Source organism: Babylonia areolata, chromosome 1 (genome assembly GCF_041734735.1).
Source record: "Babylonia areolata isolate BAREFJ2019XMU chromosome 1, ASM4173473v1, whole genome shotgun sequence".
NCBI classification, from domain to species: Eukaryota; Metazoa; Mollusca; class Gastropoda; order Neogastropoda; family Buccinidae; genus Babylonia; species Babylonia areolata.
This window is the reverse complement of record NC_134876.1, coordinates 69,284,446-69,296,835: the sequence shown is the minus strand read 5'-3', so window position 1 is coordinate 69,296,835 and position 12,390 is coordinate 69,284,446. Positions and strand designations below refer to the sequence as shown.

Below are 12,390 nucleotides of genomic sequence, written 5' to 3'. Positions count from 1 at the left end.
ACTCCATTTTGGAGGGGAACATGGTAAGTGATTTATTTGTTTTTCTTATGTGGCAAACTCTTAGTATTATTCTCTGTCTTGTGTTTCTGTGTTGATGAGTGATGTCATTGTGTGTCCACCAGGCCGAATGACAGCCCATGATGTGGCAGCCTTTGCTCAGGACAGTGTTGTGACCCCACTGACCTCTCTTGACCCGTCGGACTTTCCTGATCGTGTGGTGCTCAGCCGCGACCCCTGGTTTGTCGACTTCTTTGCTCCGGTAAGTATTGTTAGTCCTGTGTATTTTTAGTGGTTTCATTTTCAGGCGACTACGTTTTATTTTTGAACACTATTAAAAGGAATTGTAATATACCAGTTATGATGGCAAGCCCCTTCAGGAGGCAGGAACATTTTCATTTTCAAGGAGGTGTCAAAGCTAGCTGACTGATCCTTGGTTAAAAAAAAAAAAGAGAGAGCAGATGCCTGACCTTCACATGAACTCACAATCTGGTCAGGCCTTGACAGGAACAGTAGTGGTCCATGTATGTATATTTTTGTATCTTAAGAAGCTTTGTGCATGTGTGTGTGTGTGTGTGTGTATGTGTGTGTTTTATACTTGTGTTAGGAAGACATAGATATGCTCAAGCAATCAACAAGCAACAGCAGCGGCAAAATACCCAAACTCTGTCACATATTTGCGCAAATGATGATTCATGAGTATATGATTCCACCTTATTCATAAAATCCGTAGCAACCTTATACACACAATGCATATACAATACAAAAACTTTATTGTCTATACTTTGGTACAGAGATTTTCTTTTTGGTGGCAGCGCATGTCCAACATAAAAAGAATACAACAAACAAATAAAATGAATGAAAAATGAAAAGATAATGTATGTGGCACCAAATGGAAATAGCTATTACAAATATACAGATTACTGAAATTCACATGCCTCTCCATTTCAGTCAGCCAAGCCGCATTGCACATCTTCCCACACCACTCACACACATAGCGCATTTATGTATGGTTTCAAAGTGATCATAGGTGAATAGATGATGTTTTCTGCTTGTGATATGACGGAGTGTTCAAACCATCATGTGATTTACTGCCCTGCATTAATAACCTCCAGAACTTTCTTGATGTCGTGTACCTCATCACTTCATTTTGGTGTCATATATTGCAACATGTCAAGCTGATGCAAACTAGGCCTATTGGTTGTCCTTATTTGCATCAGCTTGACAGAAAGTATATTTCACCAAACAAGAAGTATGAAACAAACTCCTCGTTGTGGTGTCATATAGTGATATACTGTACCATGTCAAACTGATGCAAACTACGCCTATTGGTAGGCCTAGTTTGCAGTATATATATTTAACCAAACAAGCAGTATAAGACAAACTCCCCTTGTTGCAGTGGTGTCCTCCATGCATGAGACTGTTGCCTGAGTTCCGTAAAGCTGCCAAGCGGTTTGGGGAGAAGGTCAACTTTGGAACTGTGGACTGCACTGTGCATGGGAACCTGTGTAGCACGGTAAGTCATGTCCATGGGAATCTGTGTAGCATGATAGGCCCAGAATCTGTGTAGCATGGTATGTCATGTCATGGTATTCTGTGCGGCATGGTAAGTCATGTCCATGTTGTGTCATTTGCTTTCACCATGTTCCATGGTGGGAGGAATGAGTGTTATTGGTGCCGTGCATTTGACATGAATTTTGACTTTTTTGTATTTGATATGAATGGGTGCTTGAATGTTCATGCATGTGTATGTATGTGTGTGTGTGTTGTGTGTTTGTTTTTGTGTGTGTACTTCCACTCATGTGTATAGGTGTGTGTGTGTGCATACGCGCATGTGTATGTGTGTGTGTGTGTGTGCATGCATGCGTGCGTGCATGTGTATGTTGTGTGTGAGTGTGTGCATGTATGCAGGCATGCATGTACACAATTTTGCAAGGAAAATTCATGTCTGTATTAAAAGCATTAATAGGTTCCTGTTTTTTTACTTTATGTACAACGCAAAGCCAGTGCAAAATGAGGTAAGATCACATAATGTTTTAAAATTATTTGCTGAGCACATTTTCGTTTCCTATTTCAGTACAACATCCGGTCGTACCCAACCACCATATTCTACAACCAGACAGAGCCCCACCAGTTCAATGGTCAGCACAGTGCTTCTGCTCTGGTGGAGTTCATCAAGGTAATGTCTTGTGTAGCTGTCTGTAGCTTCTATGTGTGTGTGTGTGTGTGTGTTTGTGTGTCTGTGTATGTGTGTGTGCATGTGTGTGTGTGTGTGTTTGTGTATGTATATTTGTGTGTGTGTGTGTGTGTGTGTGTGTGTGTGTGTGTTACTCAAAACAGTAAAGATGTGGACTAGTGGCAGAGTGCCCAATTTGGTAACTTGGGCAAGACACTCTGCTGTAATCAAATTCTAGAAAGTCCAGATAGTCAGGACAGCAAGTTTCCTTACCTCTGCTGTTCTGATGGTCATCGTTGGACACAATTAGCATACACTGATAGTAACACTAACTGAATGTTATGCTGGCTGGCAGGACACATTGAACCCCCCAGTGCTCAGTCTGAGCAGCGAGACATTCCATCAGATGGTGCGGCAGCGAGAGGAGGGACAGCTGTGGCTGGTGGACTTCTTCGCTCCCTGGTGTGGGCCCTGTCGGCAGCTGGCCCCTGAGTGGAGACAACTGGCCAAGGTGTGTGTGTGTGTGTGTGTAAGTTTTTTTGTTTTTTGTTTTTTTTTGTGTGTGTGTGTGTGTGTTTGTGTGTGTGTGTGTGTGTGTGTTTGTAAGTTTGTGTGTTTGTGACATGGATTACAGGATCTTTAACTTGCATATTTGACATGCTTGCTTATACACATGAAGGGGGTTTAGGCACAAGCAGGTCTGCACATTTGCTGACCTGGGAGATTGGAAAAATCTTCACCCTTTAGCTACCAGGTGCTGTTGCCAAACCTGGCACCCTCAGAGACCAGGAATTAAACCTAGTGTTAACCCTTTGTGCCACCTTCCTCTGTGCCAGATGCTGAAGAAGAACGCCCCCTCAGTGCACGTGGCCCAGGTGGACTGCACCACACAGCAAGCACTGTGTCAGCAGGAGAGCGTCCACTCCTACCCCACCATCAGGCTCTACCCTGTGGGCTCTCAGGGATCCTCAGCCTATCAGTAAGAGATGTGTTTGTGTGTGTGTGTGGATGTGGAGGTTAACATGTTCAAGTACAGTGTTTGCTTTTATGCTTATATATTTTTGTTCATACAATGTCTGTGCATTTTGTGTATGTATGTTAGCAGCCAATCATGTCTATTGGCTTTTGTTCACTTGTTGGTTTGTCTCTTCTTTTTGCTCTGATTTATATTGGAACATTTCTGTTAAAGTATGTCTTTGAAACTCTTTTTCTAGTGTCTCTCTTTTCTGGACCTTTTTTGTTGTTGTTGTTTTGTTTTGGGTTTTGGGAAATTCTTGCCTTGCTTTCTGCTTTTCTATCTGGTTTCCTTTTTTCACTCTTTCATTCCTCCCTTTCTGTCTTCAGACTGGCTGCTCTACCAAACTTTGTTCTATTCATCCATTTAGACTGACTGACCAGCTGACTACTGATGGATGACTTATTTATTCATTCTTTTGACTGATTCATTGATTCTCTTTTAATTGTCATCACACCGATGTGTGTGTGTCATGTCAGTCATGTGCCTTATATGTTTCTCTGTGTGTTATCATATTTTAATGCATTTATTTGTTTATTTTGCATTATTATTTTATTTCATTTTTATGTTAATGTTTTACACAAACGTAGGAGAGGCTCTCAAGGACTGATCAGTGAGTTAGGTTAATGTATAGGTGAGGCATCTGCTGCTGCTGGTTTTTTTTTTTCTTTTTTCTTTTTCTTTCTTTTCTTTTTGCTTTTTGCAGCAGATGTGTAGTGTATATGGACCTGTGCATATGCTTGAAACTGAAACTGTCTGTGGTGGCAGCATGTACAACGGCTGGCACCGGGATGCGGGGTCGCTGCAGGCCTGGGTTTACGACTACATGCCCAGCAAGGTGGAGACACTCGACTGGAGTGGGTTCGGTTCCCAGGTGCTCGGTAGCCAGGAGCCATGGCTGGTGGACTTCTATGCCCCCTGGTGTGGACACTGCCAGGTGTTCAAGCCAGAGTTTGAGAAAGTGGCTGAGGTGAGAGAGAGACAGAGAGAGAGACACACAGAGAGAGAGAAGTGAGGGGTGTGTGGAGATACGAACCAGAGTTTGAGAAAGTGGCTGAGGTGAGAGAGAGACAAAAAGAGAGAGAGAAGTGAGGGGTGTACAGAGGTACAAGCCAGAGTTTGAGAAAGTGGCTGTGAGAGGGAGAAAGTGGCTGAAGTGAGAGAGAGTTTGAGAAAGTGGCTGAGGTGAGAGAGAGTTTGAGAAAGTGGCTGAAGTGAGAGAGAGTTTGAGAAAGTGGCTGAGAGAGTTTGAGAAAGTGGCTGAGGTGAGAGGGAGAGAGAGACAAAGAGAGAGAGAGAGAGAGAAGTGAGGGGGGATGTGGAGGTACATGCCAGTGTTTTAGAAATTGGCTGAAGTGAGAGAGAGAACACGGAACTGAACACTGAACACTGAAATGTTTAATGTCATAAGTTGAAAAGCTCAAGTGACATAGTATGTACAGATCAGAACAAAATGGTGCAAAACAGATAAAATGGAACAGATAGTAAAAACAGAACTGAAATAACATAGACTAATAAGAGATCTGCTACACTTTGGCACTTTGTCATTAGCTTAAAGTACATGTGGGGTGGGGGTGGGGGGTAATGTGCCTTTTTTTCAGTTGTTTATCTCCAAGGTTTGGACAGTACACAGAAAACAAAGTACACATAAATCGTCTGATAGATATTTACGTATGTAACATCGACACACATCTTATCAATACAAACACATACTTAAGTACATGTAAATCATGAAATAATTATTTATGCCTCAACATCAGAACACATCATATCAATATGAACACATATAATTACAATGTTGAGATTGACCATCCAAATGTAGCCTTTACTTTTTATCTGTGCTTTTTTCCTCATAGAACCCATACTAATTTTTACTTGATTATTGAGTATTTGGACTGATGATGGACGTTTTACGTATATTTATTGCCTCAGATACATATTTTGCAGGTGATAGTATCATATCTTCATTTTCTGTCATCAGTATGCCGAACAAATCTTTTCTCTGTGCTGGAGCTGTATTGAAAATGGTACAGTTTTTTCACAATTCGTCATATCTTTTGCAGTTAAATATGAGGTTAGAGAGAGAGAAGTGTGTGTGTGTGGGGGGGGGGGGGGGAATTAAAAAAAGTGGGAGATGAGATAAAGATATAAAGATGATGTCTTGAGATGGTGGGAGAAGTGAGAGAGTGTTTTACAATAGTGGCAAAGGAGAGACAACACTGTGGAAGAAAGGAGAAGAGGAACATGCAGGAGAAAGACAACAGAGGGATGTAGCAGGGGTGGGTTGGGGGGAGAAGACCTTGTCAGGAGTTCTGCTTGTGATATGGACCCAGTCTCAAGCGCTGAGTGTACCAAGCAACGTACATTGCTGCTTTTTGTCCTTGCATCTTCACAGTGCTAGTGGGTGACTATTTTGCCATGGAGCACGATGCACAAAAGCCTTCTGTCTTTGAACTTGGATACTGTCGTGTTGCAATTCATGCTGTTTTGTTAAAGTTAATGGTTAGAGGTCTTGTAGCGTTTACAGCCACCAGGACAGCGATTTCACATTCACTGTGTCCAGGGATCAGCGTAGGAAGATGGGGCCTAATCCTGTTCTTCCTCTGCTATTTGTGCATACTGCTTATTCATTTCCATCCATACCAACTGTCATGGCAGACTTGATTCAATTGATACTGACGTAGGAAGTGAAGAGATGATGACAAGAAAAGGGAACGAAAACCTAGCTTCAGAATGGAATGATTGCAAGATGACTTGCAGGCGTTGACCTGTCCCACCAACTGAAGATGTATTGTCAATCACAGCAGAAGCCATGTTGCAAGCAGACAAGCCTTCTTCTTCTACTTCTTCCTTAACACTCTGAAGAGTCATTAGAGCACTGCAAAGAACTGTTTACCAGATTCCTCCAGGTCTGTGGGTTGTGTGTCAAAGCCTGGGTCACTCTCTGCAGACAGAGTGACAGGCATGGAAAGTGATGTCCTGCAGTGAGTGCCCTGACCATTGCAGACTGGCATATGTGTGCAGTGAGTGCCGAGATCCTTGCAAACTGGCATATGTGTGTGTGTGCTGTTGCAGAAACTGGAGGGGAAGGTGCGGGCGGGCAAGGTGGACTGCGACAGGTTCCAGCGTCTTTGCAACCAGGCAGGGGTCAACGCCTACCCCAGTGTACGCTTCTACCCAGGGGCTGACGGCCACAACCGACAGGTACTACGGGTGGATGGGTTGATGGATATGTTTTCTGATGGAGATTTGATCAATGGTATTATTTACTTTTGATAATAATGAAGTTTACGATGCAGTTGTGGCATTAAGCATGGTGTTTATCTGTCCTTCAAGGTTTTAAGGTCTTACCTCATCCTAATCCTCTTTCACTGTATGTCTTTCTTCTTCCCCCCACCCCCTGCTCTCTGTTCCTGTCAGTCTTCTCCCTCTCAGTGTGTCTGTTTATCAGTGTGAATTGTGTGCAGTACACATTTTCCTTCCTGTTTTTGTTACAGCATCCATATGGTTGGGACATAGATAGCCAAAATGCAGAGGAAATTATTTCCTTCATCAATAGAAATATGAGGAAAAAGGTGAGCTCCATGTTGTCGTGATTTTTTTTCTTTTTCTTTTATTTTCCTCTGAATTTCATTGAGTAGACGTTAACAGTAACTACCTCTCTAAAGATGGTGTAGGGATGCACAAGCTGTGTTTAGATTACAATTCTTACACAGGCATATGGAGGCACTGTGGCATAGTCTGTTAGGCGTAGGACTTCAAGGCCCTGTTTTGGCAAGATGTTTTTTTTAAATCTTTATTTATTAAAAAAAAAATGCTATGGTTCCAAACTGGTCAATGACACAGCATATTTATTACAAACACAATCCTTTAAAATGGTTTTAACAAACAGTGACATGTGCAATTTCTGTAAGAATAACATCATCTAAGGCATTGTAAGTTCTTTCAGTTTGTTTAGACTGACCTAGATGATATTCTCAAGGAAAAATATAAAAAATGATCCAAAATAAAGCTGAACATGGATACTACTTGGTAATTGGAATTAGAATTGTGTCCTATGTTTGGTATTGTTGATGCTTTTGTTCATAACATCTGTTGTTGCTGCAACATTCTCAGGATCTGTAAACCAAAACTATAATTTCCCCTGAGTGCAGGAAGCCTTTTCTGTCAACTTATTTCCAAACAGGATGTTTTATATCAAAGGTGGAAAAGTTCATGCTGTTACCGATACACATGTGTGTTGTGCAGGGTCGTGATGAGTTATGACGTAGCAGAGGGGGACCTGGAGGAGAGAAGGAGCCGTTGCCTTTAATGCCACATGACACTGCTGAGAAATACTGTCAACTTTTTTCTTAAAAGAGTGTGGGGACGGTGGAGTTATCATTGTTTGGGAAAGGTAATTGTGTATGTGGATGACAATCTTTTCTCTATGTTTATCACATAGTGTGAATTGGGTGCTGAGAGAATTTTCAAAATGTTTGTTTTTGTGTTTTTTTTTTCTTTTCTGGTTTAGTTTTGGTTTTGTCAGTTTTTTATTATTATTTTTCATGGGAAGTGGACAGTATTGGGAAAGAAACAGAAATTGAAGATTTTGAATATTTAAAATGCGCTTATTCAGATGCTGATGACATATTGTTGAACAGGGAGAGTGAGAGCACATGTATAGACAGACGATATGTACGCAGTGAACTATCATCATTAGCTCTGAACAAAACGATAATTTACTATTACTGTCTTCATTTAAAAAGGAATAATTCTGGTCATCTGATGATATTAGCAGCACTTTGAGAGTGTTATAAGTTCAGTATTATACAAGCGCAATAATTTTTCAATAATTTTCAAATACGAAAATAGCACAAAAAAATAACAGCACCAAAATGTTAAGTTTTGCCTGTCGGTGTGCATGTAAGTGTAACCCCCCCCAGCCCCCTCCCCACCCCCCTCCAAAAAAAAAAAAAAAAAAGGAAAAAAAAGAAAGATAATTCCTTCAACTTTTGTTACCAGTGAACTAGCTAATGGGAGGGACGAAGCATCAGTGCCTTGAAGTTGTGCATCCTTGTTTGATTTTGTGAGGGTTATGTCACAGTGCTTACTTAAGGGACTGTTTGGTAATGTCTGTTGACATTGTGAAACACTGACAAGCCTTAACCCTTTCACAGCTGTTTCAAAAACACCACCACCACCACCACCACCATCTGAACAAAAACTATTGAGGTAGAAGAATGCTGATATTTGGTTTGGATAATTATTTTTTGCTCTGCTGAGAGAAAAATAGATCTTGGTATTTTTTAGGGACATTTGCGATACATCCTCCCAGCAGCATTACTGGTGAAAAAAAAAAGTGGAAGAGAAGTAACATAACCACAATTGGTGCAGCACTGTGTATTGTGTGTGTGTGTGCCCTGATAAAGTGTGAGTGTTGAAAACAGTATCAGCTATAGGGCACACAGAATAGTACAGGGTTATGGTAAGGACCCCAGAGAAAAGTGCATTCTAGAAAGGTTAGAGTCATGACTTTACACCCCAGAGAAAGTGTGCACTGGAAAGGTTGTAGTAATGACTCTAACATCCCAGAGAAAAGTGTGCGCTGGAAATGTTATAGTAATGACTCTAACATCCCAGAGAAAAGTGTGCGCTGGAAATGTCATGATAAGAACTGTTTTACACCCAAGAGACAACATGTTGTAGAAACTGTTTACTGGTCCTAGAACATAGGTGTAGTATTTGGGGCCGAGGAGGACTGGAGAGAACAGGGTCCCACCCTTTGCCATGGTCTTGCCATGTGAAAGGCCAAATGTGATTGTGATAATTATGTAGTTGACACTGAGGTGTTTGGCTGTCAGAATGAGGTGTTTGGCTATCAAAATGGTTAGGGGCACTGTTAGGTGGGAAGGATTAATTTGGGTGTGTGTGTGTGTTGGGGTGAGGGGGGTGAATGGTTATGAGCAGAAACACTTTGTGTTATCAATGAATGTAAAGCACTGCCCTGAAATAGTGAATGCTGTGAATGCTCTTTTCCTTTCTCACCCTCTGCTCCCACCCCCCCCACCCCCCAGTCCCCACCCCACTCCCATGCACCCCACCACATTGTACTTCATCTTTCCTCCCCATCATTATCATAGAGGGCCAAGGGTAGATATTGATTATTCCAGTTTTTTTTCTTCTGTGTTCAGTGCCTGCACATTGCTTGTTATGCCTGATGGCAGTAACTGTATGGTAGTACTTTACTCTTTGATGGCAGTATTTAGGCCTATAGATGTGACAAACCATATGCAGACTTTGAACAACTCATGTTGCAGAGTTCTGAAATCATAATGGCTTTAAAATGATATTTACATTCATGCTGTCCTAAAGTGTTTTGACTGACATGGTGTTGATGAAAAGTTGATCACGTCCATGGTATTTTTGTTTCATGTTATCTGTTGGTTGTGTTTGGCACTATGTTTGGGTTTTTTTTAACATGAATTTAACGCAAACCACTCTGTACTACAGCAAATAACATGAGGAATACAGCCATTTTAATGTTACATTTAACTTGATTTGAAATAACATCACTGGATTTGGTTAACGTGATATAGTGGGTATATAAGAATTTTTTGCCAGTGTTATAACTCCATTAAGTAAATACATAAGCTAATAACTTATGAGGAACAGGAGAATGTCAGTGGCAAATATGTATTGGTGCTATTTGTATTGTTGTATTGGTTTAATTATTTCTGTATCATTGTTATAATTAAAACTGTAAAGCAGGTCAGTCAATGAGAGGTTCACTATCTTCATATTGATAGCTTCCAGTGGATGCCTGCTGTGACAGAAGTCCAGGTGTGATTGTGTGCAAGATTGGGGATAAGTGGTGGTGGGGGGGATGTCAGTTCCCTACTCATACAGTGTGAAGGATGGAGTGTCAAAAAAAGAAGAGAATTGGAAAAAAAAAAAATTATTTTTATTATATATCTGAAAAAGGAAGTAAAGAAGAAAAAAGAGTTTCATTACATAGTGACAATGTATTTGCTCATTTTGCCATTTTGTTATTTCCAGTTGTTTTATTTCAGCTGTCACTTAACTGCTGCTACTTAATCCATTGCAACCCATGCTGCTGCGTCAATGATGGTGATGATTTACAAACCAGTTGTAAAACTGACAACAAAAGGTACAGATATTTCTGTTGTATTCTTTACCCAGGATAGGAGCACAGGGTATTCCTTGCTGACTTGCTGATGGCTACTTGTCTTGGTAGCAGTTATAAAAACTACATCTGTCACAGAGCTATGGATTCTGTCAGGGATTTTTGCAGATAAAACTCCATTGAATTCAGTTGGTCAGCAAAGGGTTGTTTCTCAAAAGTTTGTTTCAGACCTTTGCCTTCAGTATCATCCACATCAGATGCGTATTCAGGTGCTCCAAGACATGGTCTTCTGTTGTTGTTTTTTTATGGGGAAAGGAGAATGTTCCCCTCCTTTAAAGAAAATAAAGTAGCTGATAAACAGGTTGAGCAATAACTGTTTGTTGTTTGAAACAGTTTGTCCAAGTAGTCACGTTCTGTCAGTTCACTTCTTTTTCTTTAGTAGGTGTGAATGAGTGGAACAATACTGTTATTACTGCAGAGTATGCTGCTGGATACTTGGATGCATTTCCATGATCAAAGGTTACTTCCACTTTCACACGCAAGTGCCAGTTGTAGTTCTTTTCTCAGTTTACACTTGCAGATCTACAATTCATATGAAATTTTGATTAAGGAATTTTGCATCAACCTTTTCAGCTTTATGCTCACTTGGAAAATGTTCCCATGAACTGGCCATGTGAAGATACTGAAGCCAGAGGGAGGACGGAGTGTTGGAGGGGGGAACCAATGGTAGATGTTTCTGTCTGACTTGTGGAGTCTGATGTTGTTCACAGTGTTTTGAAGAAGTTCAGCTGGCTGGCAAAGTCTGAAGTGAAATACTACACCCAATAAGTGTCTTGCAGGTTCTGTTTGATACTGTCCAGGGTTTACAAAACACCTGGTATATCCACAGTTGAAAAATGAATCCAGTTGGTGTGGTCACAAAGTCACTCTTTATTATGTTCACACTTTTATCTCCTTCATGTTCATGCTGATGTTGCAGCTTGAATTGATTTTCCATTGTTCAGATTGTTAAGTTATGTAGTGCTCTGAGAAACACACCAAGGATGTCGGCTGTTGTTTTCTTTTTGTAGGATGATGATAGCAGAAAGTAATGAAGGAAATGGGCATGTGTTTAGCACTTCAGTGAAGTGAAAAGTGAGAGAAATCAAAAGAAAAAGAAGGAAAAGTACAGTTTGGTTTGAATGCAGTATGTGATCACATCACATTATATGAAAATGAATTGTTATCAATATATGAAAAAAACACCTACTCCCCCTCCCCCTGCTCCCCCCCCCGGACCCCCTCCTCACCCCTCCCCCCTGCCACCCCCTCCACAACCCCCCCAAAAAACCAAAACAAACAACACACCAAAAACAAAAACAAACAACAGCTAAATATGGTGATTCTTGCCTTATGTTGTGTCCTGATCACCCTTATTACTTTGATAATTTCATTCTCCTCTCATCCCAATTATGGGTGTGTATGTATTCATGGGTGTGTGTGTGTGTGTGTGTGTGTGTGTGTGTGTGTGTGTGAGACAAATTATTGGGGACTTACAGCACTTACTGTTGTCATAATGTGTACTTGTTATACTTGTCAGCTTACCTAGATGGGCATTGAGTTAAAAAAAAAAAAAAAAAAAGACAGGGAAAGAGAGAAATTGCTGTGAACAGTTGGAAAGAACTTGTATATACAGCATCTTCTTGTCTTTAACACGCACTACAGCTAGGCCGTGAAAAGTATGTCTGACTCATTTTGTTTACTGATGATTTTTTTATAATTGCCAAGGAGAAAAGACTGCTCACTCGTGGGACACTGTTATATAACTTACTGTCATTGGTGTTGTGTATAGCTGTGATAGTTATTGATTGATTAGAATTTTTGCTTCAGTTATGCCAACTATTAACGTTTCCTCTGCTATTATGCCAACTGCATGGATGAAAATGTACACAAAGATTGTGTTCTGTCCTTGTCAAGATATTTCCCCATAGAAAGTAATACTAGCGAGGGAAGCTGGATGAGCAAAATTTGTGGTTCCCCCCAAATTATTTTTAAACAAAAGGATTGAAAGGAGAAAAGTTTATAAAAAAAACAACA

General features: G+C 40.7%; 1 protein-coding gene across 1 annotated transcript in view; it reads left to right on the top strand.

Annotated features, from left to right (window-relative positions):
- LOC143286486 (dnaJ homolog subfamily C member 10-like) overlaps positions 1 to 11,569 on the top strand; it is a 29,284-nt gene extending 17,715 nt beyond the window's left edge. Inside the window, exons 13-21 of the mRNA XM_076594067.1 lie at positions 123 to 259; positions 1,397 to 1,513; positions 2,075 to 2,176; positions 2,529 to 2,684; positions 3,010 to 3,152; positions 3,957 to 4,158; positions 6,264 to 6,392; positions 6,686 to 6,763; positions 7,437 to 11,569. Coding sequence (XP_076450182.1) covers positions 123 to 259; positions 1,397 to 1,513; positions 2,075 to 2,176; positions 2,529 to 2,684; positions 3,010 to 3,152; positions 3,957 to 4,158; positions 6,264 to 6,392; positions 6,686 to 6,763; positions 7,437 to 7,454 — 1,082 coding nt within the window. The 3' untranslated portion in view covers positions 7,455 to 11,569. The remainder of the gene's footprint in view (positions 1 to 122; positions 260 to 1,396; positions 1,514 to 2,074; positions 2,177 to 2,528; positions 2,685 to 3,009; positions 3,153 to 3,956; positions 4,159 to 6,263; positions 6,393 to 6,685; positions 6,764 to 7,436) is intronic.
- The last annotated feature ends 821 nt before the right edge of the window (positions 11,570 to 12,390 follow it).